This window comes from Bombus flavifrons, chromosome 13 (genome assembly GCF_040668555.2).
Source record: "Bombus flavifrons isolate JBK064 chromosome 13, iyBomFlav1_principal, whole genome shotgun sequence".
Classification (NCBI taxonomy): domain Eukaryota; kingdom Metazoa; phylum Arthropoda; class Insecta; order Hymenoptera; family Apidae; genus Bombus; species Bombus flavifrons.
The window spans coordinates 8,521,357-8,544,498 of record NC_138454.1 but is presented as its reverse complement, the minus strand read 5'-3'; the positions used below and the strand labels follow the sequence as shown (position 1 = coordinate 8,544,498).

The 23,142-nt window shown below is 27.0% G+C and overlaps 6 protein-coding genes across 8 annotated transcripts; 3 read left to right on the top strand and 3 right to left on the bottom strand.

Moving 5' to 3' along the window:
• The first annotated feature begins 79 nt into the window (after nucleotides 1–79).
• On the top strand, nucleotides 80–1,096 carry AIMP3 (aaRS-interacting multifunctional protein 3). The gene is made up of 4 exons (XM_069125472.1): nucleotides 80–238; nucleotides 306–509; nucleotides 623–718; nucleotides 812–1,096. Exons 1-4 carry the CDS (start codon nucleotides 155–157, stop codon nucleotides 941–943), a joined length of 516 nt encoding a protein of 171 aa, XP_068981573.1. The 5' UTR covers nucleotides 80–154; the 3' UTR covers nucleotides 944–1,096.
• Nucleotides 1,097–2,055: 959 nt separating this feature from the next.
• On the bottom strand, nucleotides 2,056–4,113 carry LOC138186085 (ADP-ribosylation factor-like protein 6-interacting protein 6). Its single transcript, XM_069125606.1, has 3 exons — nucleotides 3,789–4,113; nucleotides 2,959–3,292; nucleotides 2,056–2,802 (listed from the first exon to the last, which is right to left on the bottom strand). Exons 1-3 carry the CDS (start codon nucleotides 3,964–3,966, stop codon nucleotides 2,718–2,720), a joined length of 597 nt encoding a protein of 198 aa, XP_068981707.1. The 5' UTR covers nucleotides 3,967–4,113; the 3' UTR covers nucleotides 2,056–2,717.
• A 392-nt stretch (nucleotides 4,114–4,505) lies between these two features.
• Myo31DF (Unconventional myosin ID) lies at nucleotides 4,506–10,643 on the top strand. Its single transcript, XM_069126219.1, has 15 exons — nucleotides 4,506–4,728; nucleotides 5,748–5,854; nucleotides 5,963–6,158; nucleotides 6,272–6,491; nucleotides 6,579–6,791; nucleotides 6,866–7,069; nucleotides 7,169–7,367; nucleotides 7,464–7,633; nucleotides 7,729–7,989; nucleotides 8,058–8,302; nucleotides 8,397–8,559; nucleotides 8,637–8,969; nucleotides 9,036–9,226; nucleotides 9,298–9,546; nucleotides 9,630–10,643. The coding sequence occupies exons 1-15, from the start codon at nucleotides 4,640–4,642 to the stop codon at nucleotides 9,835–9,837; spliced, it is 3,048 nt and encodes a 1,015-aa protein (XP_068982320.1). The 5' UTR covers nucleotides 4,506–4,639; the 3' UTR covers nucleotides 9,838–10,643.
• Nucleotides 10,644–10,779: 136 nt separating this feature from the next.
• On the bottom strand, nucleotides 10,780–14,412 carry Usp5 (ubiquitin specific protease 5). Its single transcript, XM_069126220.1, has 13 exons — nucleotides 14,172–14,412; nucleotides 13,966–14,091; nucleotides 13,687–13,863; nucleotides 13,507–13,613; nucleotides 12,899–13,426; nucleotides 12,688–12,759; nucleotides 12,419–12,611; nucleotides 12,164–12,316; nucleotides 11,912–12,093; nucleotides 11,466–11,851; nucleotides 11,174–11,386; nucleotides 10,988–11,097; nucleotides 10,780–10,920 (listed from the first exon to the last, which is right to left on the bottom strand). The coding sequence occupies exons 1-13, from the start codon at nucleotides 14,265–14,267 to the stop codon at nucleotides 10,855–10,857; spliced, it is 2,409 nt and encodes an 802-aa protein (XP_068982321.1). The 5' UTR covers nucleotides 14,268–14,412; the 3' UTR covers nucleotides 10,780–10,854.
• A 293-nt stretch (nucleotides 14,413–14,705) lies between these two features.
• On the top strand, nucleotides 14,706–18,990 carry LOC138186388 (protein FAN). Its single transcript, XM_069126235.1, has 16 exons — nucleotides 14,706–14,869; nucleotides 15,033–15,259; nucleotides 15,333–15,538; nucleotides 15,617–15,802; nucleotides 15,873–15,944; nucleotides 16,020–16,228; nucleotides 16,297–16,459; nucleotides 16,528–16,682; nucleotides 16,928–17,106; nucleotides 17,175–17,306; nucleotides 17,373–17,576; nucleotides 17,670–17,949; nucleotides 18,016–18,246; nucleotides 18,326–18,414; nucleotides 18,481–18,732; nucleotides 18,850–18,990. The coding sequence occupies exons 1-16, from the start codon at nucleotides 14,856–14,858 to the stop codon at nucleotides 18,945–18,947; spliced, it is 2,697 nt and encodes an 898-aa protein (XP_068982336.1). The 5' UTR covers nucleotides 14,706–14,855; the 3' UTR covers nucleotides 18,948–18,990.
• On the bottom strand, nucleotides 18,682–22,981 carry Bmcp (uncoupling protein Bmcp mitochondrial). Of its 3 annotated transcripts, XM_069126230.1 has the most exons (8): nucleotides 22,169–22,978; nucleotides 21,924–22,071; nucleotides 21,516–21,795; nucleotides 21,328–21,446; nucleotides 20,219–20,279; nucleotides 20,068–20,157; nucleotides 19,794–19,991; nucleotides 18,682–19,633 (listed from the first exon to the last, which is right to left on the bottom strand). In XM_069126230.1, the coding sequence occupies exons 1-7, from the start codon at nucleotides 22,239–22,241 to the stop codon at nucleotides 19,827–19,829; spliced, it is 936 nt and encodes a 311-aa protein (XP_068982331.1). In that variant the 5' UTR covers nucleotides 22,242–22,978; the 3' UTR covers nucleotides 18,682–19,633; nucleotides 19,794–19,826. The 3 variants fall into 3 exon arrangements, with proteins under 3 accessions (XP_068982331.1, XP_068982330.1, XP_068982332.1); XM_069126229.1 differs by lacking the exon at nucleotides 18,682–19,633 and having other exon boundaries at nucleotides 19,752–19,991; XM_069126231.1 differs by lacking the exon at nucleotides 18,682–19,633 and having other exon boundaries at nucleotides 19,862–19,991; nucleotides 20,091–20,157; nucleotides 22,169–22,981.
• Nucleotides 22,982–23,142: the final 161 nt, after the last annotated feature.

Sequence of the window (23,142 nt, the reverse complement as noted above, 5' to 3'; positions counted from 1 at the left end):
CAAGTGTTTGCATTGAATAAAATAAATCATTAAAATATATCGAACGTTTATTTAAACCATGATTATATACCGCGCTCTTTTTGAACATAACCTAAAAGTTATCTCGCAACCAGTACAAAAACAAGAGGTCGAAGAAGTGTGAGATTTTTAAACAATGGTTTTATGTAACGTAGAATGTTTAGAAAGAATTTCAAATTACTTAGATGTTTCACCGCTACCACTAGAAATGCAAGAAAATGTAAAATAATAAATTTTGTATGAAAATAAATTACTTTCGAGATCGTGATTTTTATATTATTTTATAGGTAATCGTTACTACGGAAAGGGAATCAAATGAAAAGATAGAAGGGTTTAGTACTATAATTCAACTGTTGATTGAAAATTCGAAGTATCCTGACATACTTGGTATTGACAATGAAATGAAAGCATTATCACGTCAGTGGCTGGAATATGCAGTTGTCTGTGTTAATTACGCTGATACTCCTGCTAATGCAAAAAGAGTCTTGCAGGTAATTAAAATCCAATTTATCCAATTATATATCTAATAAAATTAAAAAAATACAAAATTGCACTAATTGAGTTAGAAAATGTACAAAATATATACAAAATTTCATTTTTATAGGAATTAAATGTTACATTAAGAGACAAGACATATTTAACCGGTACAGAGAAAACCATTGCTGATGTTACATTGTATTATGCTCTACATTCAATAATGGTAATGAAAATAAAGTGCAATAAGTAGAGCATGGGAATCCTTAGTAGATTGTATGGATCAATCTAATCTCTTTGACCTATTTTTGTGTTGCAGCGGGAATTAACTCATCAAGAGAAAGCTCAATATGTACATGTCTCAAGATGGTTTGATAACATGCAACAAGAAGAAAAGTTAAGACAGCAATTAGATTTAATTTCTTTTGATTTGTTACATCTATTTTTATGAATAAAATAAAGAAAGAGTAGTAATTTTATAGACATTACATATTACCGTTAAAATAACTTAAGGAACAATAACAGACAGTTACATATTTATTTGTCAACTTATGGAAATAGAAGTAACTAAATCGACAAAATATAAAATTTAAAACATAATGTATTTCTTGTGTCACATATGATAATCTTTTTACATTAGTTCAAACATAACAATAGCAACCTAGTATCACGGAATAAATCTTTTTAATATATCGAAAAATGTGATTGTTTTTTTGTTTTAGACAGACAAATTGCGCATGTTAATTTTCGCAATTTAGAGCTGATTCTTATATCTCGTCTATACTCTAAACAATTACAGTATTACCTTATTAACTACTCACATATGCGTATGTATGTATTCATATTTTATTATTACAAGGTATAGACTTGCCCTGACATCTTACGGAACCTCGTGTTATATGTTCTAAAATACCGGTTGTTCAGGTCAAAGTTCAGAGAAACAGAGGTTTTGCCATGCCCCCTACGATCTAGAATCTAGAGCGCTGAGTGTAATTTATATATATGTATATTCAAATCAACCGCGGAGGTTGATAAAGTTACTAACAGTTATTACTAATTGAATCGTAATATTTGATGGGGTAATATCAAATGATATGAGTTAATTGGCTGTTATCATAATTATAGTTTTATGTAATTCAAAAATTTATTAGACTATTAGCAAAACTGCCACTGATTTTCGAAATTATGAAGTATCAGATCGAATGAGAAATTTTTTATCTTTTTGGCAGTGTATAGTGAAATAATGCTTGTTTTTAATTAAATAATTTTATTCTTCAAAATAATTTCCATTATGTTTAACAAATTATAATAGACAAATATAATAGATTCTACTTGTAATCATTATTCCATCTAGGCATATAGTATTAAGTGGAATAGATGATTCGTAATACCCAGATAATACGTAAATAGTTTTTATTGATTTATTAAAATTTGTTGTTGCAAAGATGTTAATAGTTTAACGTATAACCAAAACGTGCATATTAAGTATAATTTATTTTTTAATTTTTTTCAATATCTGTCAATGAAATTAGGCATATATACAATTAACAGAAACATTTGAAATTTAATTTAAAATTAATAGTTGTTTTAATGTTACTATCTTTATTAACATCTTTCAAACAATTTCAACAATATTCAATTGTATAGTGACATAATGATGTATTGTACATATATAGGTATATATAGCACATAAGACTAAAAGGTACTACATCTAATACTTTATGTTGATTTTCCTAACTTAGCTTTAATTTATCAATAAATAAGGATAAATATTTAATCAGTCTTAAATAGAGAAAATAACATAAATAATGATTGATCTGAGATAATACATGCATTTTGTACTTTCCATAACTTTATATATAAAATATTGCATATCATTCCATAAATTATATTTATATATGTTGTACTTTTATATAACATCTTTTCTGTTTAGAAAATTAGAAAATAAGAATTTATGCTTTGTTAAATATACATATCTTTAAACAAGCCAGTTATATCATTGTTTTAAACTACATAACTATAAGATTCACATTTTTGTATTTTGATATCATTAGTTGAAAATATTATTTTTGATATCATCACACAACATAAATTACTTACTACTACTAATTAAATTAATAATATTAGTCAATATAAATAATAATAAATATGATCACTGTAGAATGTTATACAATCCTGTTTAAAGTAAGTAAACACTACCATATTATTATGATACTTCTAACGTATTAAAGACACATGTAGACAAAAATTAGTATTCCATTTAATATCCCAATCAAATAATTTATTTGTACTCCTGATACCTTTGAAAATCTGAAAAAAAAATAAGATATATGTAACAGAAGAAGCAATTAAAAAGTTATATAAAAAAATACTCGTTACATAATATATAAATAATATGATTAAATATCACTTAATTTAATTACGTGCAGTAATTATATACAGTAAATTTTCCAAACTTTAACTTACCTTTGTTTAGAGGGACTAAAAGGGGAAGGTGGATTGACTCCAGGAATACTGCTATCTTTGTAAATTATAAACCAAGTAAAACCCATCATAATAAGACCACATACTGCTGCTTTTATTAGCCATCCATATGTTTTAAAAAATGATGTCATTACATTCACAACATCATCGTATTGACTACCACTGACAAATTTGTCACTTATAGTTGTTAACTGTTTTACTTTGAACTCTGATATATCAGATATACGTGATAAATCAAATACATTGAATATGTTTGAAAATATAGACGTTGATGATGCTACATATTTAACGTTATTTTGCAGCTGTAAAATACTACCTAAAGAGATGATATGAAAATATCAACAGTTACAATAATATATAAATTATTTAACATGCAATGCTGCATCAAAATTTATTTCTATATGTCTAAATTTATTAATAGAACAAAAAAAATTTCATTTGTAGTTTTAATTATAATAATGTAAATAATAGATAGCATATCAGATCAGTTTACAGAGCATATTCTATTTAGGATGTATTAAGACACATTGAAAACAAATTAAATTCGCAAATTAGATTGCAAATGACGCAACATTGCACAAGTATATTAAAGCATAAATTTTATTATTATTATTATTTATTATTATTTGAAGCTTGTCAATACGAAGATATTGAAAAAAGTTATCATAAACGATGCATTCCTTATGTTTAATAAATTTTATATCAAGATAAATATATACAAAGTATAAATACATGCAACATGAATTAACACACACAGTAATTTTACAAGACAAACTTCTTAATAAAAAAAAATACGACTGAACATTACTTACCATAATTTATATATATCTTTCCCAAGACAATAGACAATGATACTATAAACAACACTAAACTGAAATTCTGTTCATTTATTTGTAATCTTTTCCATAACCTCACTGGAGCAGCGCAATTTTTGTTTGTCACTAAATCGTTAGTTCTATTTAAACGTGAATTTAGATTTTTTTCACCCATTTCGATTTCCAATTATAAAACACATATACATTTATATCGAACATTCAAAAGATTGTAAATGACAAGTGAAGTGATACGTATCACCAAAAATAACAGTGAATAATAATAACACACATAAATAGCACTCGACTCATACATATACCTACGCACGTAAAACTCCTGCGCATGCGTGTTAGAAACGATTATTCAGGACTGTATTATACGATTTGTATTCAAATTCAAACTACCACATTTTGAATACTATATTAATTTTTTGTGAATTCTACACAGAATTTAAAAATATGTGGATATTATAGAGAATAACTAAAATGAATGACCAATAAATTTCAATTTTGTAGTTTATATGTCTATTATAATACTATAATTTGTTTCTTTATAATTTATTTATTATTTGCAATAATAATATCTTAAATATATAGTTGTAAAATAATATGTTTGATATGTTGTATTAAAAATCCAAGTAAATGATAATGCACATCGCAGCAACGCTCCTGCAGTTATATGATTATGGAGGGGTGAAAGGTAGGTTAGAGGTTTCAGTTAACCGCAGTCGTCATTCGCTTAGCGGCGAAGACGGTGTGTTTGAAGGAGCTGGACTCCACAAGGAACAAGTTACTTGTATTTAGACGTATATGGAAACATAAATCACGCATATATATTTATTATTAAAAAAATGGCAACGCAAGAGGAAATTGGTATTGGAGATTTGGTCCTTTTGGATGAAATCACATTGGAAAAAATTGTGGAAAATTTACGAGTTAGGTAAGATCATGTTTTGACTAGTGATGAATAAGGCGGTAAATCAGGAAATTGGCGGGAAATTGAGGAATACAAGTTACTTTTCCTTTAAAAAACGTGACAGGTGTCCTGTTTATGTTTCGATAGTGTTAGTATTTCGTAGATAATCCACCAAGAGGGCGTGGCTAACCGTATAGCAGGTGGTTGCAATTCGGTTTCGTTATTTGGATTTGAACTTGACCTATATATAATACCCATGATATAATAGAATACATAAAAATTTTGTACTGAAATCACCCTCAAATGATAATATGCTCCCGAACATGGATTTTATTTCCATAACTATGAATTTATGCATTTCTTTCCGTTCTTATATTTATATAAAATCGTTAATTATAATACATATTTTAATGTGTTTACATTTTTATATAGAAAGCTATTAGTATATGTTTAAGATATTTAGTTTTATAATAAGTAATATTTAAGTCTTATCTTGTTCCGTATTCTATGAGTCATCGTCTTCGGTTCTTTGGTATCTTAAACTTTACATGATACTTAACTAACTGTTCTTGATAATAAAAATGTTTATAATTTCTTTTATTCTATGTATGAAACACATATTTAGTTACATTTTATTTAAAAATGAGATACTTATTCTGTTTATAAATAAATACATATATTCTTTAAAGTAAAGATCATTCGAAAAAATATATAGTTTTAAGCGCGCGATTGATAACGAAGATAGATAACGCAACTTAGTATAATGAATTGTATACGTTTGTATTGTAAATTGTTTTATACGTAATATACATTTCCTACGTAGAATACGTAGTAAACGTATTTAATTTTTAACCTTAATAAATGATTATAACACTTTATAAATAAACTAAAACATTAGTTGCATTTAATGATAAAAAATAATTGATAAAACGATAAAATTTATCTTTCAAAAATAAAAACAAGTTTATATATTAGCACATATACATATCAAAGTTCTGTTGAATTATATTTATTTATTATACTTATATTTAATTTTATTTTAGATACAATGGTGGAAAAATTTATACGTACATTGGAGAAGTATGTATCAGCATAAATCCATACAGAAGTGTAAATATATATGACAATGATTATATTAATAAATATAAAGGTAAAAGATCATATTCACATAGTAATGTCATAATCACATGTTGACTAAACAAAATAATTAAAAATTGTCAGATAATATATAAGAACAATTTTAAAAATTATATTTTAGATAGAGAATTATTTGAAAATCCACCACATATTTTTGCAATTGCTGATGCAGTGCACAGAGAAATGAAGCAACAACGTCGTGATACTTGTATTGTAATTAGTGGGGAATCTGGTTCTGGTAAAACAGAAGCAAGTAAAATTATTATGAAATATATTGCTGCAGTTACCAATTTAAGTGGCCAACAAGAAATAGAAAGGTGTATAGATCATTCAAGAATAGTATCTTATTGTTAAATTTTCTGAAGTCATTTCATTTGTCTTTAGAATTTTGTATCTATAGCATCTAATATTATATTTTCTCATCTGTCAGAGTAAAAAATATTCTTATACAATCTAATTCAATACTGGAAGCTTTTGGAAATGCAAAAACAAATAGAAATGATAATTCATCTCGGTTTGGAAAATACATGGATATAGATTTTAATTTCAAAGGTGATCCAATTGGTGGTCATGTTACTAACTATTTATTGGAAAAGTCAAGAGTTGTATATCAGCAAAATGGTGAACGGAATTTTCATTGTTTCTACCAGGTATTAACAATAATTTCATTGTATATTATTTTTCTTCACTGCACATAAAGTATTGTATTTGCAAAACAGTTTACTTAAAATTTGCAGTTATTAAATGGTTCTAGTGAAACAGAGTTAAATAAATTACGCCTAGTACGAGATCCAGCTGCTTATTTCTATGTTTGTGCTGGAAATTGTAATAAAACCAATGCAACTGATAAAAGTGACTATAAAACAGTTACTTCAGCTATGTCTACTCTTGGATTCACTCAAAATGAAGTGCAGACGATCTGGAATATCATTGCTGGCATATTACATTTGGTTTGTTGTAACTAAAATAATGAAGAAAATTAGAAAGTTACTATTTCATTTCTAATATGAAATTTGGTTTGCAGGGCAACATTACTTTTAAACTTATTGACGATAAACTTTTCATTGAAAATAAAACTGCTTTAAACGATACAGCAAATTTATTTTCTATTAGTGTACAGGAATTAAGTACAGCTCTTACACAAAGGGTTATTGCAGCAGGTGGAGAAGTTATGCAAAAAACTCATACTTCAACAGAGGCAGAATATGGTAGAGATGCCTTTGCTAAGGTAATATTTGCTTTTATAGTTATTTGTTTCCCATGTTTAAAAGATAAGTAAATATTACTTAAATTTTTATTAAATAATAACAACTAAATTATGTTTTAGGCTGTATATGAAAGGTTGTTTACTGAAATTGTATCTCGTGTTAATAGTGCAATTAATGTAAATGATACAGAAGCTTATAAAAGATATAGAACAGTAATTGGAGTACTTGACATATATGGTTTTGAAATTTTTGATATAAATAGTTTTGAACAATTCTGTATTAATTACTGTAATGAAAAGTTACAACAATTGTTCATTGGTAAGAAAATTTTACATAAACTTATTATATTGAAAAAATTAAATAGACATTTAATATTATTAGATACATTATTATTAATTACATTTAATATTTTAGAATTGGTATTAAAACAAGAACAAGAAGAATATAAAAGGGAAGGTATTGCATGGCAAAATATTGATTATTTCAATAATCAAATAATTTGTGACTTAGTAGAACAACCTCATAAAGGAATGATAGCAATTATGGATGAAGCTTGCCTTAATGTCGGCAAAGTTACAGATGAAGTCAGTTTTCTTAATTTATTATATTAATATTCATTATTTATTATATACTATACTTACAAAGATTATGATTATTCTGTATAACAAATTATTTCTAGATGCTTCTAGAAGCTATGGATCAAAAATTACTTGATCATAAACATTATGCCTCTCGACAATTGAAGCCAATGGATAAAGAACTTCAACATAAAATTCAATTTAAGATTAAGCACTATGCTGGAGATGTAATATATAATATTAATGGCTTTTTAGATAAAAATAAAGACACGTTATTTCAGGATTTTAAACGTTTACTTTATAAAAGCAGTAATCCAATAGTTAGCAAAATGTGGCCTGAAGGTGCACAAAACATTCTAAAAGTATGTAAATACATTTACTACGTAACTGCGTATTACATTATTTTTATTGTTATACTATTTTATTTTAGACAACAAAAAGGCCTTTAACAGCTGGAACTCTTTTCCGTAATTCCATGATAGCTCTGGTTAAGAACCTAACAAGCAAAGAACCATTTTATGTGAGGTGTATAAAACCTAATGAAGTTAAATCACCAGTTGTATTTGATGAAGAAAGAGTAAATCATCAAGCACGATATTTAGGTCTTCTCGAAAATGTATTAGTTAGAAGAGCAGGTTTTGTGTATCGTCAACGATATGACACATTTTTAAAACGGTATTTGTCTATAAATGTATATGCAGAAGAGTAATGTGATTATTACATAACGAAATTTTTTAAATTATATTACCAATGAAATTGTCTTTATCAGGTATAAGATGATATCTCAATACACTTGGCCAAATTTTAGAGGTGGTAGTGACAAAGATGGTGTACGTACTTTAATGGATGAAAAAGGTTTTAGTAATGATGTAAAATATGGACATACTAAAATATTTATTCGTTCACCACAAACACTTTTTGCATTAGAAAAGGTCAGCGTTATTTAATTTTGTCTATTTAAAATTACACAAATATTGAAAGAAATCCTTCAAAACATATTTATTTTTAGGCACGTAGTGATTTGATCCCGGGTATTGTAATATTATTACAAAAGCAATGGAGAGGATATTTATGCCGTCAAAAGTATAAAAAGATGAAAGCTGCCCTTATTATAATGAAACATTATCAAAAATATAAAATGTACACCTATATCAAGGAATTAGAAAAAATGTTTCAAAATGCAAAAACAATGCGGGATTATGGCAAACATTTAACTTGGCCCTGCGAAAATTTTGCTGTGAGACACATAATATTTGCTTTAAAAATGATGTATGAAAGATGGTGGGCATGGATGATTCTCAGACTTATCCCTAGAGAGGACTGGCCTCAACTACGATTGAAGGTATATATATCATCAATCAAGATAGCTAATTCTTAATTCCAATTTTTGACATTAACACAATCTTAGATGGCTGCGGGCGTAGTTTTGCGTTCAAAGCGACTTCATTGGGGACAAGATAGACGTTGGGAGGGGAATTATCTTTCCAAACCAGATGAAAATCCTCAAAGTGATATTTTTAATTCTTCAATAAATAATCTTCGCAATACTGATCATTTTAAAGCAGTTTTATTTAGTGCATTTATTAGAAAAACCAACAGGTTTGTATTGAGTGTTGTTACATTACATGCTGAATTTTATCAATTCTATTATAAGTAAATTATAATTATAGATTTAATAAACCAAAGGATCGTGTACTAGTAGTTACTGAACATGCAATATACAAGCTTGAAAGTTCTAAATTTAAAAGTATGAAGAAAGGCATGCCAATAACGGAAATAACAGGTTTAAGTGTATCACCTGGGAAAGATCAGCTTATAACAATTCATTCAAATCGAGGAAATGATTTTATTATGTCAATCATTGCTAAAGATGATAGAGTTGGAGAACTTGTTGGTATTTTAAGTAATAAATATAATCAGTGAGTACATATTTATTGTTTAAAATTTTATATGCAAAGCTTCGCTGCTTGAATATATATTAAAATATTATATTTTATGCTAGATTACGTTCTGCTGATCTACAAATTACAGTGGATGTAAAATTTAAATGTATGCTAGGAAATAAGAGTAAAGTATTACGAGTAGAAGTACATCCTGAAGTTCATGAACCAACGTTCAAAAAAGATGGTGAAAATATCATATATGTCATTCCGCCGTCAGTCGGTATAATTGATGGAAGTGCTAATACAAGGTTCAGAACCGCTAACTAAAATAATCCTTTCAACTGCCTTTCTAATATTTTATCATAAATATTAAGGTTAAATTATTATATATACTAATAATGTTACTGCAAAAATATTTTTTGAAAATATCTTTTTATATATTCATACATCTATTAATGTACAAATAATATTAGGAATATTAATAGGGTCGTAAGTTAAAAACAAGTGACAATACAGTAATTTAGTAACATAAAGCATTTTTAGTGCAAATACGCGAGTATTTTACGAGTATTTTACTGTATCAAATAAGTAATGGGAACAAAACTTCTTTATGTAAATACGTACAAAATTAAATCCATTAAAAGTAGTGCATTTCAAATTGTAAGAATTAAATGCATTACTTATGTGAATAAGTTGTAAATTTCTAAATTGGAATGATACATAGGTCTTAAGAGATTAACACAGTATTGTTTAAAAAGTATCATTCTTTGGTACAGTAGTCTTAATACATATTTACCAATGTGGCATTTTACTTAAAATATTTTTGAAAATATATTTTTACACCATCGTTGAATATTTATATATTATGTGAAAATTTAATAAGATTTATAAAAAATACAATTTATATGTATGTTAAAACTGATATATAGATTAATCAAAATTTTAAAACTATTAAGCATAAATAATAGATAGCATAATAAAAAGATAAATATTAATGAAAAATTTGTCACATAATTATTGTATTGAAAATTTTCTAGTTATATTAATGTTATATTTTAATAATGCTGTACGAGTTGAGATAAAAAATGTAATATGATATAGCACATCATAAAATGGTGCCATTGTTAAAAGATAAATTTACATTTTTACATATTTTTATATATGTATAAAATTATATGAGTAACCATAAGCAAAAACAATAAATCATTTACGTACAACAAAAAATGTTTCTAAATTGAAAATGTTTTTCCATAAGTTAAAAGATACGAATTTCTTTATTTATTACATTTTTTTTATTGTTGAAGTGTAATAGAATACATTTTTTATACAAAATAATAATGTAATCTAATCAATGCGTTGATATAGATATATATATCCTAATTCTTTTGGTGGATTTTCAGATAATGCAACCTGCAATAAACGATTTAAATGAGTGCATTTACTATATTACAATTTATTTTATACTTGCAACACATACTTTGTCATCATTGTATATTACCCATCGATTATCTTTCAGAAGATGACACACATAATGTCCTACCATTGTCGATGTTCCCATATGTGATATAAATCCTACTAATTTATATTCTAAAATATGAAAATACAATAATTATCTCGATATGAGTAATTCTTTGCATTATTAAATACTGAAAAGCGAACATACGGTCGATTCCGTCTTTAAATACTTCTTTGGAATGTTTTGGTTTGTCTTCAACTTCTAAAGCATCCAATTCATTTTGATGACTAAAGATCCAATCTGCTGCGCGTTCTAAATTGTTATCAGTCGCTTTAAGCGCTTTTGTTGCTTGTTCTCTTGTGAAACTCATTCCCATTAGCATAGTCACAGCATCTTCATTTGCCATAAATTTATCTTTTTCTAAGATTGAATAAACAAAAACAAATATGAATGTTATTAAATTCATTTATAGAGAAATTTGAAAAAAAGGATTAGTTACCTGGTTTAACATCAATTCCGGGTGGTACAAACGGATCCGCAAAATCCGAATCCGCGATATGTTCCATTAACCAGTTTGTGGCTGCTTCTAAACCACGATTTTCCGTAAAATAGAGAGCTCTTTCACAGGCTTCTGGTGGAAATCCCATATCTGTCAACTGATTTAATATCACGGAATCATAAACAAGTGGCGGAGGTTCGGTACCAACTGTTTCCGGTAATAATTCTTCTGTGGGTTGCAAACCAAAACCTCGAAGAGAACTTAAGTTTAGTATGTCTGGCATTTCCACTGCTACATCTAACTTCGCTGGTGTCCAATCTTCTTTCATCGTGAACTTTTTTAAATGAATTAATAGATAATCCGGAAAAGTAGAGAGTCTAGTCGTTCTATAAAAGAGTACGCTTATTAATTATGTGCAGTAAAACATTATATGCATCATAACTTACTTCTGCGCTGTTGTCTTTTCATTTAAAGCTGAACTATAAAATTGCTCCACTGTTTCTGACCGAATAAATGTTTGCAAACAAGATGATAGTTTTATGCGTGGTCTGACAAGCGCATTTGTATCCAATTTTTGTCCTTTTGCTTCAGTTTCGCTCTTCAATGTTTCATAAGCTGCAACTTCATCCTATATGCAATATATGTTAAGTAAATGTATATTTTTTAATTTAGATATATAAGTTATATAAATCATTTACTTTATTTACGGCAGTTTCTACAGGTATTGGAAGTGGTAGTAAGTATTCAGTACGATAAGTGTACTTTACTTTGTTAGACTGACTACACTGATACCTTTCTTCAACTTGGAATTTAAAACAATCAGTAGGATTCGTTTGATGACGACTGTGACGCTGTGCGATCAATTTCCTGATATTAGTATTGTAACTTCATATGAAAACTGAAGTAGATTATTTTTATATGTCTATTAAAAATATAAAATGTGACAATATTACATCTATGATATTTATGATGTGAAGAAAGAATTCTTGCGCATCTTGCTGTCGATTTGAAGAAAATCCGGGGTGTCCACGGCCGACTAAAGTTTTAAACATCCGTGGTGGAATACCTTGACGTGATTCGTGTTCATTGTTCGTATCTGGAGGAACTGAGTATTTACCAGAAAGTAAACCAGTTCCAAGCTTACTCCTATAATATTAATTTCTTGTATCTTAAAATTGGTAAGTAAATTTGTATGCCATACTTTCATTTTTTCTTAACTTACATTTGAACATTAAAATCATTTGCTGGATCAGTGTAATTCTGCTGAAGTATCTGTGCTGCACTTTTTACAAATCTAAAATTCATTAAAAGATTAAATAAATACATAAAAACATTAATTAAATAATTGTTATAGTACTGATTAATCTTTTCTCCTATACAACATAAAAAGCTTTACATGGTACTATTTCTTTATTTAAAATCAAGTTGCAAACCTTTTGAAAAAATCTGGAATCGCGAATAACATCTGCATCACACTGTTTAAGTAACAAGAGTTTCCTAAGTTAGCAAGTCCTGTATACCCAGGTCCATACAAAGGAGTTAATTTACTTGCTGCTTCTTGAAGTGCAACCCATTCACCAAATCTTTGATTGAGATCTAATTCAAGCTCTATCATAGATTTATCAGTTTTTTCCATTTGAGCAATATTAATACCCCAATGAGCTAAATGTGCTACTAAATTTGGATCTTCCACCATATCATCTTCATCATATGAAAACACATCTGCTTTTCCTTCTTTGGTTATAGTTCCTAATTTCACTGCTAATGAATAACCCGTTACTCTATAATGTTCTACTGCATGATCATTTCCTCCTGTTCCATCATAAAATTTACGTCCACAGAGAATACTACCATCAGTTAAATTAAGCCAGAGATTTTGAGTTAAATCACATTTTTCACACTTCCATCCACTAGGTGGTATCTTTTTTCCATTATCTAATTGTTTAAGATTTGCTGCATGTCTAAGAATTTGATAATTATTTAAAATAATGATAAAAAGAATATCTTTTAAATTAGTACATACTTGAACTTTTGTTCTTACTTTGAAACCGCCTTTATTTCTCCATCCCAAGTTCCAGCCAATGCCTCTACTTCTGCTATTTTTGTTGCAGATTCTGCTTCTAATATAGATTTAATTGCAACTTCTACCTATATACATCAAATTTTTCATGTAATTTTTTATTGTTCCTACTTTTTATTCTTTTTTTTATGTAAAACTTACTTCTTGTGGTAAATTGTCTGTTGGATATGGTACTGTAATAAAATTTGGTAGAATAACAATTTCATAAGATTCGTGGTATGTATATTTTTGTTGATCTGGTGTAAATCCATCTGTTGTTCCTATTGCTAATCTAGTAATTTTCTTTTCAGGGCCATCTCCTTGATGTTTAGAAGGAATCTATAAATATTAACATATATTTTGTGTTATATATAAGCAATTTGTATTTTGTACTAACATATTTTTTAAGACTTTATTTTTTAGATATAGTAAAGTACTCACCTCTTTTCTTTTTCTTTTAATATGTAAAAACACAGGATTTTCTGTTAATTGATAATAATGTTGTACATAATCCCGGCCTAATCCCAAGAACGTGGTAAGATTAACATACAAACCAGTATAAGTATCCTTAAAAGAAAAAACAACGAAAATAATTATATTATCATTGTATTATTTTCTCTAATTATAAGATCGTCATGACATCTTACTGGAGTATCAAAAGAATAAACACACTCATCCTTATATATTTTATCATTTTTCTGTGGTACCCTAATATTGGATAAATGTTTCATCAATTCCTCCATTACAAAGAAAATGTAATCACCATAAAAAAAGAAAATGTCCGAACAAATTGAAAAATAACTGAGTTAAAGATCACCGGCTCGTCGGATTGATGATATGCGTGATTTGAGGAATGAGAAGAAGAAACCGGAATATATTCGACTCTTCTAGTTTCTCTTTAAAAACCAGTGGTGCTCAATGGTAATCACACGATTTTCATATTTCAATTTAGTACAATATCTTTAAGTAACTCATGACACTTAAAAGAACACCATGAAAAATATATATATTATTGTAGTGTATAGTTTTTGATTAAATAACTGAAACTATTTGTCTCTTTTAATTTTTAATTTTTATAGATTTAAACTTATATTGCAAGAATGCACGAAACAGAACAAGCCTTGCTGTTTCGGTGAATAGTTGTTGAGCAGACGGTACATAGATGTTATATATGCATGTGATGATTCATACTGTCATTAACCTAAAATAAAGTTCATATTTTATTTACTGGGAAATGATCACGTAAATTTTGTGCATAAAAAGAATTGAATCAAATTATGCGTATCATTTATTATATATCCTTATTATAATTTGCATTTACTTTTGCAACAATGGAAAAAGAAAGGTAATTTAATCTTTCTTTCTAACTGTATGTGCTTATTTATGAAAATATAACTAATTTCTACGTTTATCAATTTAAAATTATACGCAATAGTGTAATTATTATTTAACAAATATCTTTTTAAGTTATTTAATAATGTGTTGTGTACTGTAAATGAATCTATCAGGTTTACAATGCTCCTTTTGGATTCAGGAGAAATATTTTTTGAAGATTATAGTGTTCAAATGAAACTTGTTGATAATTCTACTTCAGAAGAACAAACATGGAGAGATGGAAGATTAAAATTCTGTTCAAAATCCTTAGTATTTGTAAATAAAGATATTAATCAGCCTTTAATTAAAATTCAACTCAAAGAAACTATAGCTATTGATCAATGTCAATCCAACAGTGATCTAGCAAAGTTTGTATTTTTAACTTTTAATATACCACTATAATAGTTTACTTGCATTAACAATCTTTATTTTATTTGCAAAATGTAGCAATATATTATTGGTTCAATGCAAACAGTATGTGAAAATGTTAGAGAAAAATATACTTGCACCATATAAATTCATACACCAAAATACTACTTTTCATTTTTACTTTAATTATGCAAAAATAGATGATTGTCTTCCACAAATCCTACAATTATTTAGAGCAGCTACTTTGCCAACAGCTGAACAAAATGCAATGGTATATTTTAAAATTATTATGTATATTATTATACTAAAATCTTTAAAATAATGTTACTAAATTATTATTCTTATGTAGATTATGGCGATTGTACACTCTCGACAATCTAGAGTATCATTTGATACATCATGGTTAGGAGACTTATATGAGCAGGTAGTGTTAGAAACTCAAGCAAATAAAGTGTTGCCTCTTGTTATAAATCCAGGAAGAATACTTTTAACAACTTCAAGAATTTATTTTCAACCTTATAATAATTTAGACCAAGTATGTATTTTATAGTGTCAATGATAAATAATTTAGGCAAGTTATTAAAAGAATAATTTTATGATTTTAGCATCCAGTTTTAAAAATACAACTGAATGATATTATTAATATTAATAAACGACGATTCCTTCTAAGCCAAATTGTAAGTACAGCTTTGTACATCAATGTCTAATCATTGTAGTTTGATATAGATATTTTAAAATTGTTTTAAACATAGGGGCTTGAAATAAAGTGGTTACGACAGCCTGAAAATAAAGTTGAACATCTATTTATATCATTAAAAACTCAAAATGACAGGGATGAATTATATACAAATTTATTAAATCAACCTACAGTTTCTTTAGAAAGAGTACCTCAGGATCAAATGACTATGAGGTGGCAAAATGGTTCTTTGTCAAATTATGATTATCTCTTGTACATTAATAGGTAACTTTTATATTAATAAATAATTGAAATATTTAATTGTACAGTTTAACTTAAATATTATTTTTCAGTTTGGCAGATAGAACTTTTCATGATTTAACTCAGTATCCAGTTATGCCTTGGGTATTACAAGATTATACATCTGCTACATTGGATTTAAATGATCCTAGTATTTATAGAGATCTTTCAAAGCCTATTGGAGCTCTTGAGCCAAATCGGTTAGAAAGATTAAAGGTGTATTTCTTTTTTGATATACAAAATATATATGTCAGGAGTGAGATAATGGTGTTATTATGTTTTAGGAACGATATTTGGAAATGTCAGAACCAAAATTTTTATATGGTTCTCATTACAGTGCCCCAGGATTTGTATTATTTTATTTAGTACGAAAATATCCTCAGTACATGCTTTGTTTACAAAATGGAAGATTTGATCATCCAGATAGAATGTTCAATAGGTATGTGTTTTTTTTTAAATATGTGTTGCTACGATTCTTTGAGAGTATTAAATTTATGAACGTTAAGGAAATATATATGTTGTTGACTCTAGTAGTGATAATAAATGTATGTGTATAAAATTTTTGGTTGCACAGACAAGGTAAAATTTTATGGTAATTGCTTATTGTACTGTAAAAATAATTACTTTGTCGACTCTGCAGAATCGATTTTTTGTTTCACTCTTACCAACAAAAACACCTAACAGTGTAGCTGACGTTTGGAAAAATGTTTTGGTGAACATGTCTGACTTTAAAGAACTGATCCCAGAATTTTATGACACAAACAATGGTGGTGATTTTTTAATAAATAGTTACGGCATTGATTTTGGATATCGACATGATGGAACAAAAATAGGAGATGTACAGTTACCACCATGGGCAAATGGTATGTGTTTTTTAATTCATAAGAAATAATTATTTGTAATTTAATACGAATTAGTTATCAAATTCTAGGACCAGCTCATTTTGTACAAGTATTAAGAAATGCGTTAGAGAGTGATTATGTTTCTCAAAATCTTCATCACTGGATTGATTTAATTTTTGGATATAAACAAAGAGGAATTGAAGCAGAGAAAGCTAATAATGGTAAACCATTTAATTATAAAAGTTGACATACAAATAACATTTATTTTATAATATACTGCATTTCAGTATTTTTCTATTTATGCTATGAAGGAGCAGTTAACTTAGACACTATTAAAGATATTAATGATAGGCATGGTTTGGAGATACAAATTATGGAGTTTGGTCAAATACCAAAACAAATTTTTACTTTACCACACCCCAAACGTTCTATACTTACTCTGGATAAATTGCATATTAAAACTACTTCAGCATCAGTTGCATGTGAAGCAGGTATATGATATATAATCTCAATTTAAATAAATTAAAAGTTGATGAAATATAAATGTATTATAAATATGTGTAATAAAAAATAATTTCTTTCAGAAAATAAAGAAAATCCTATAGAAAAGACTTTTGAATTACATGAATTAATAATGTTTCAATCTCATAAAGAAAGTGTAAGTAGCATTATTATACAGAATAAGGAAGAAATTAATGAAGTAATATCAGTTGGACAAGATGGAATGCTTAAATTATATAGTATAAAAAATAAAAAACTAACACGTAATGTATCTTTATCATCATTACCACTTTCCTCTTGTGTATCATATTATACATCTTCTCATCGCAATATATTAGTTGCTGGATCCTGGGACAATTCACTGTAAGCATGTTAAATAAATATTTCATATATGCATTTCACTCTTTTATTAATTAATTTTTTTCATAGGATATTTTACGATATTGAATTTGGTAGAGTAATAGATATACTACAAGGACATGAAGATGCTGTTTCTTGTTTAGCATTAAGTGATAGTCGTAAGATTATTATCTCTGGTTCATGGGATTGTACAGCAAAAGTATGGAAAAGCTATTCTTCTGGGACAAAAATTAAACCAGCTGAGTGCCTTATTGCACAACTAGATCATGATTCTAAAGTAACTTGCATCAATATATCAGGGTAAAATTATGTTTCTTATGGTTTGTAAGTAATATTAAATAGTATGTTTAAAAAATCTTTATTGGTGGAATATTTATAGAGATGAGACATTATTGGTATCTGGTACAGAAGATGGAGAAATTTTTTTATGGAATATGGATACATATCATCTGCAATTTACTGCAAAAGGTACATTTCATGACAACTATCTTCTCGATTTTAAAAGGCATATTCACTTTATTTCCTTTTCTACAGCACATAATTGTAAAATAAATGCAATGGTGTTTGATCAAGAAGGAAAAAGCATAATTTCATGTGCAGAGGATAAAATACTAAATATAATTGATATTCATACAAGTACTCAGATTTATCGTACAACTATAGAATACGAACCTCTAACACTAACATGGTTCAAAAGTTTTTTATTAATAGGAGATAGTAATGGTAATATTAATGTTTGGAACTGCCAAGGAGCAGTTTTTATTACACAAATACATTGCCATAATGGTACAGTATTCTATATATTAATACATTAATTCCTTGTATTTACATTGGAATATTCGATACTTAAAACTTAATTTACATATGACTTTACTGATAATTAAGAATGCAGTCATTTTTTAGGTCCAATTAATACATTATCGGTATCAACAGAAAATAATATAGTCTTAACTGGTGGAAAAGACAGGAAGATAATCGTATGGGATTGTAAAAATGTATAATTTATATTGTAATATCTGCAATGTGACTGAAATATTCCTTAGTTATAAATTTCACTATCAGTTTATAGTAAAACTTTTCATCTTAGTAAATATAATATAGCAGGAAAGCTGTATCTAATACATACATGACGTATTCATTTGAAATTGTTGTAATATTCGTTGAAAATCTAACACTTGTTGCATATTATAATATTTTAGCATATTTTATGTCATATTGTTACACATTCCTAACAGTTTATAAAAAGTCTCAAATACAAACATTATACATACATTTAAAATACTGATTCTTTAACATATTCTTTTTGTAAACTTGAGTCTACAACAAATTTTTATATATAAATTTATATATACTGATATGTAGTATATAGTTTTTATAAGTTCTTTGGATGTATTTCATAAATTTATTTCCTAACATTCAGTCTTATTCTTTTATGAAAACATAAATCTAAATACAAAGAACATAAAATTAATTAAATAATAAAAATAATTTGCAATTGTATTTATAAATCTAAAAAAGTAAATAAAAAGTAAAAACTTGCAACTTAATCTACAAAATGTGAACATAATGTGCGTTTTGAATTATATGTAAATTGAATGTTCAATATTCATGACTTTATATTCTTCATATAGCATATGATGTCATATTACTTCGAATACTTTCACTAATGACTGTAATTTCAATATTGCTAAAGAAAATAAATTATATTTATTTTGGTATACTTTCTGTATAGTTTTTTCACATATGTTTAAATAAACATTTCATAAAAATAAATTATGTAATACAAATGTTAATTGTGTAACCTATTATTACTACCACTAATTTTTCATATATTCATATGCACATACTTGTTTGTTTTATTTATTTTCTTCTATTTACTACTATTTATTTGAGTGATCCAATTCATTATTTAATGATAAATTTGAATCATCCAATTGTTTCAACTGTTCATATGTTATAAAAAATATGATATTCCATGGTCCCATTCTAAACCAAGTAGGTACAAAACCTTTGTATAAGGCTAAAAATCCTTCATTTTTAAAAGTCTACAAAAAAAATAAAATCCGTATATTATTAAAAAGAACAAAAACATATGTACATAATATTTTAAACCATATATACCTGTACAAAGCAATCTATGCTACCATTATAAATATGAGGTGGTAACATGCCACTTGCGGTAGGTATTCTTCTTTGATTCATTAAACGTGTCTGTAACAATTTCATTTAAGTAAAAAATACAGATGATAAAATATTTACTAACTATACTTACACGCACAACATCTATAGGAGTAGAAGCTATTGCACTTCCCATACTAGCTATAAAACTGGACCTGAAATATATAATTACATGTATATGTAAGTATACATATGTGTATATTCAATAGCAATTTCGAAGCCCTGTTTCATTCTACCAAATTAAAGCAACCCTTATTCAGGCTCTTGAAATTCAAATATACAATGTGGTATCTACAATATTATAACTTGTAAAAAAGATCTGTACGGTATATTTTAGAACTTACTATAAAATGTTCAATACATAGAAAAAATATACATAAAGAAAATAAAGAAAACAAAAGCAAACTATGTGTTCAATTTTGTATATAATTCTGTAAATAAATTTGCATGAAATGGTAAGTGAAACGATTGATTATGTAATTCAAGATAATTAGACATCTGGATAACAGTTTTAACAATTTATATACAAACAAGAAATATTAAACATAACTTCCACTTTGATTCTCTGTGGTCATCTCAATATCCACGTACTGAATGTGCCCATGTGCACCACAGTGTGAAAGAACCTGGAAATAAAATTTTTCACTTTTAGAAAAATGTTACTTCCTTTTTAATTAAGTATAAAACTACTATATTATTAATATTGCTAAGTCAAAATTATTTGAGTTATTTAATTCAAAATTAAAATACAGAAAATTTTGTTTGTTAGTTATACATATTTATCATGTGTATATCACCAAAGTCATAGGATAGAAAAATTTAGGAGATATAATAAATAATACTAATATTAGAAATTATAAACATTATTAAAAAAATTGTAACATAAAATAAACAAGATATGTTTAGATATACTCACATGACATCACATACTGTAAAAGAGCACATGAAATATGTTTGCTTTAAAAACATTATTGAACATTTGTTAGTATGATAATGGTGTGATAAATATTTTGTGATAAACAGAAATAGCCCGGATAAGGGTTTATTTATTATTTATGTATTAATATTAAAAGAAAGACTAATACACAATTTATACTTGTTTTCAAATAAACTATTTTTAATACAATAATATACATCTATTTATACAATGACATCAAAGAACAATATAAAATTAAATAAAATATATAAATACGGTTTACTTACACAAAATGATTACTAATACTATCTCCCAATAGAACCATAAACTTTTTTTTACTGTAATCATATATAGGCAATTCTACAGCTGCAATAATTGCTGCTCTTTGAGCAGTAGGTCCTACACCCTGCATACAAATTTTTGTGTATAAAATTATGTAAATATTGTTAAAATTTATATTTATTAATTTACGTACCCTCCATAAACCGCAAATACCTTCATGTTGATATACATCTTGAAAACAACTAAACAATGTTAAATTTGAGTTAATTCCAGTTACTTGCATACGAACTTTAACTACATCAGTTGGATTAGCTATAGCACTTGAGATAGCACCAGCTAATGCAGCACATATAACATTTATAACAACTAAATCATCTGTTTTCCACTTATCCATAGCTGCTTTTTTTAAAGAATAATAGGTACCGAATTTTATAGTTCCATAAGTAGCTTGCCTTAAAATAGCTGAACTAATCCTATATAATAAAAAAATTAGTACTAATAAAATAATCCTATCTAGTAGTCAAATGAAATATTGAAATAATATATATATATATATATATATATATATATATATATGTATATAAATCAAACTTCTTTTTACCCAGAATATAGAGCTTTAAAACCTTCTTGTTGTGATATTTGAAATAAAGCATCTGTCATACCAGAATATTTTAGATGCGCATATTTTTGATCAAATTTTTGTCCTTGGATTTGAAGACGTGTTTTTGTTGTGTCTAAAGGAAAAGTACCTAACCAGAAATATATTTATAAAAACGATGAATAAATAAGTTATTGATAGATAATTAAACTTTTAGAATAAAATTATTGTAATATAACACTACATACCTAATTCTGCAACAATCGAAGCTAAACCCCCATAGATAAAAGGTTTCCAATCATTCCACTGACTCTCTCCCATTACAACGTTTAGCTTATGGTTAATAGATATAAATTACTTCTAACACAATAAATTCGATTTGTAAATTTTATAATATGATTTGAAATATTAATATAAATATTTTTATATAAATATTTATATTTTATATGAATATTAATATTAAAAATATTAACAACACCGTGTATAAAATGACTAAAAAGCTAATGAAATAAATGCATTCCAGTAAGATTAACTGACTTTAAAATTATTTCAAGCGACTTTTTAACACTGCATTTACAGAAATACGAATAAACAATACAAAAAACACTCGTACATATATTTCTTTATGAAACTAATATAAGATTTTTTATTTAACATCAATCTTCTAAAAATGTCACTATTGTAATCACAAACAGTATAATCAGTAAGTATCTATATCATGAAGTTTACGTAAAAATAATAATCAATAATAACACTTAATTTGTTATATCAGTATTTTTATTTTAATTGGAAGTCCGCTTAGCCGACAGATATATTGACTTGCATCATTTTTTAAAGGTGTTCAAAAAATCTGTAAATTAGAACTGGAAGCTACAACCAATCAATGTGAATGTAGTATATATAGTCTGCCCATTCGAGTGTCACTAGTCGGCAGCCAATAGTTACAGCCGACGATCGCATAAATAAGTTTCAATGCTCATATACCGAAACATAAATACAAACCGTTCGAAAATTGGATCGTGAAAAATCAACATGGAAGACAACACATTCTCATTCTTGCAAGCAGTAGAGATGAGTAGAATGTATCTGCTATGGTATCTATATATATATACACACGTGTGTTGCACATGCACAGAACGAGACCCTTCTTGTCTACCATGTTGATTTTTCACGACTCAATTTTTGGATAGTTTCTTCTATGCTTTCGGCATGGAAGTGTCCA

What these genes read in the sequence shown, in the direction of transcription:
- LOC138186085 (XM_069125606.1), bottom strand. Translation starts at nt 3,966, where the DNA reads ATGGGTGAAAAAAATCTAAATTCACGTTTAAATAGAACTAACGATTTA. An exon ending in AAAGATATATATAAATTATG is followed by an intron (nt 3,293 to 3,788) that starts GTAAGTAATGTT and finishes TCATCTCTTTAG; the next exon opens with GTAGTATTTTACAGCTGCAA. An exon ending in TTTAGTCCCTCTAAACAAAG is followed by an intron (nt 2,803 to 2,958) that starts GTAAGTTAAAGT and finishes TTTTTTTTTCAG; the next exon opens with ATTTTCAAAGGTATCAGGAG.
- LOC138186388 (XM_069126235.1), top strand. An exon ending in ATGTCAATCCAACAGTGATC is followed by an intron (nt 15,260 to 15,332) that starts TAGCAAAGTTTG and finishes TCTTTATTTTAT; the next exon opens with TTGCAAAATGTAGCAATATA. An exon ending in ACAAATACATTGCCATAATG is followed by an intron (nt 18,733 to 18,849) that starts GTACAGTATTCT and finishes GTCATTTTTTAG; the next exon opens with GTCCAATTAATACATTATCG.
- Usp5 (XM_069126220.1), bottom strand. Translation starts at nt 14,267, where the DNA reads ATGGAGGAATTGATGAAACATTTATCCAATATTAGGGTACCACAGAAA. An exon ending in CAGACAATTTACCACAAGAA is followed by an intron (nt 13,614 to 13,686) that starts GTAAGTTTTACA and finishes TGATGTATATAG; the next exon opens with GTAGAAGTTGCAATTAAATC. An exon ending in GAAATAAAGGCGGTTTCAAA is followed by an intron (nt 13,427 to 13,506) that starts GTAAGAACAAAA and finishes TCAAATTCTTAG; the next exon opens with ACATGCAGCAAATCTTAAAC.
- AIMP3 (XM_069125472.1), top strand. Translation starts at nt 155, where the DNA reads ATGGTTTTATGTAACGTAGAATGTTTAGAAAGAATTTCAAATTACTTA. An exon ending in CACTAGAAATGCAAGAAAAT is followed by an intron (nt 239 to 305) that starts GTAAAATAATAA and finishes ATTATTTTATAG; the next exon opens with GTAATCGTTACTACGGAAAG. An exon ending in ATGCTCTACATTCAATAATG is followed by an intron (nt 719 to 811) that starts GTAATGAAAATA and finishes TTTGTGTTGCAG; the next exon opens with CGGGAATTAACTCATCAAGA.
- Bmcp (XM_069126230.1), bottom strand. Translation starts at nt 22,241, where the DNA reads ATGGGAGAGAGTCAGTGGAATGATTGGAAACCTTTTATCTATGGGGGT. An exon ending in GTATTTGCGGTTTATGGAGG is followed by an intron (nt 21,447 to 21,515) that starts GTACGTAAATTA and finishes ATTTGTATGCAG; the next exon opens with GGTGTAGGACCTACTGCTCA. An exon ending in GCATAGATTGCTTTGTACAG is followed by an intron (nt 19,992 to 20,067) that starts GTATATATGGTT and finishes TTTTTTTTGTAG; the next exon opens with ACTTTTAAAAATGAAGGATT.
- Myo31DF (XM_069126219.1), top strand. Translation starts at nt 4,640, where the DNA reads ATGGCAACGCAAGAGGAAATTGGTATTGGAGATTTGGTCCTTTTGGAT. An exon ending in ATTTTCATTGTTTCTACCAG is followed by an intron (nt 6,492 to 6,578) that starts GTATTAACAATA and finishes TAAAATTTGCAG; the next exon opens with TTATTAAATGGTTCTAGTGA. An exon ending in TTAAGTAATAAATATAATCA is followed by an intron (nt 9,547 to 9,629) that starts GTGAGTACATAT and finishes ATTTTATGCTAG; the next exon opens with ATTACGTTCTGCTGATCTAC.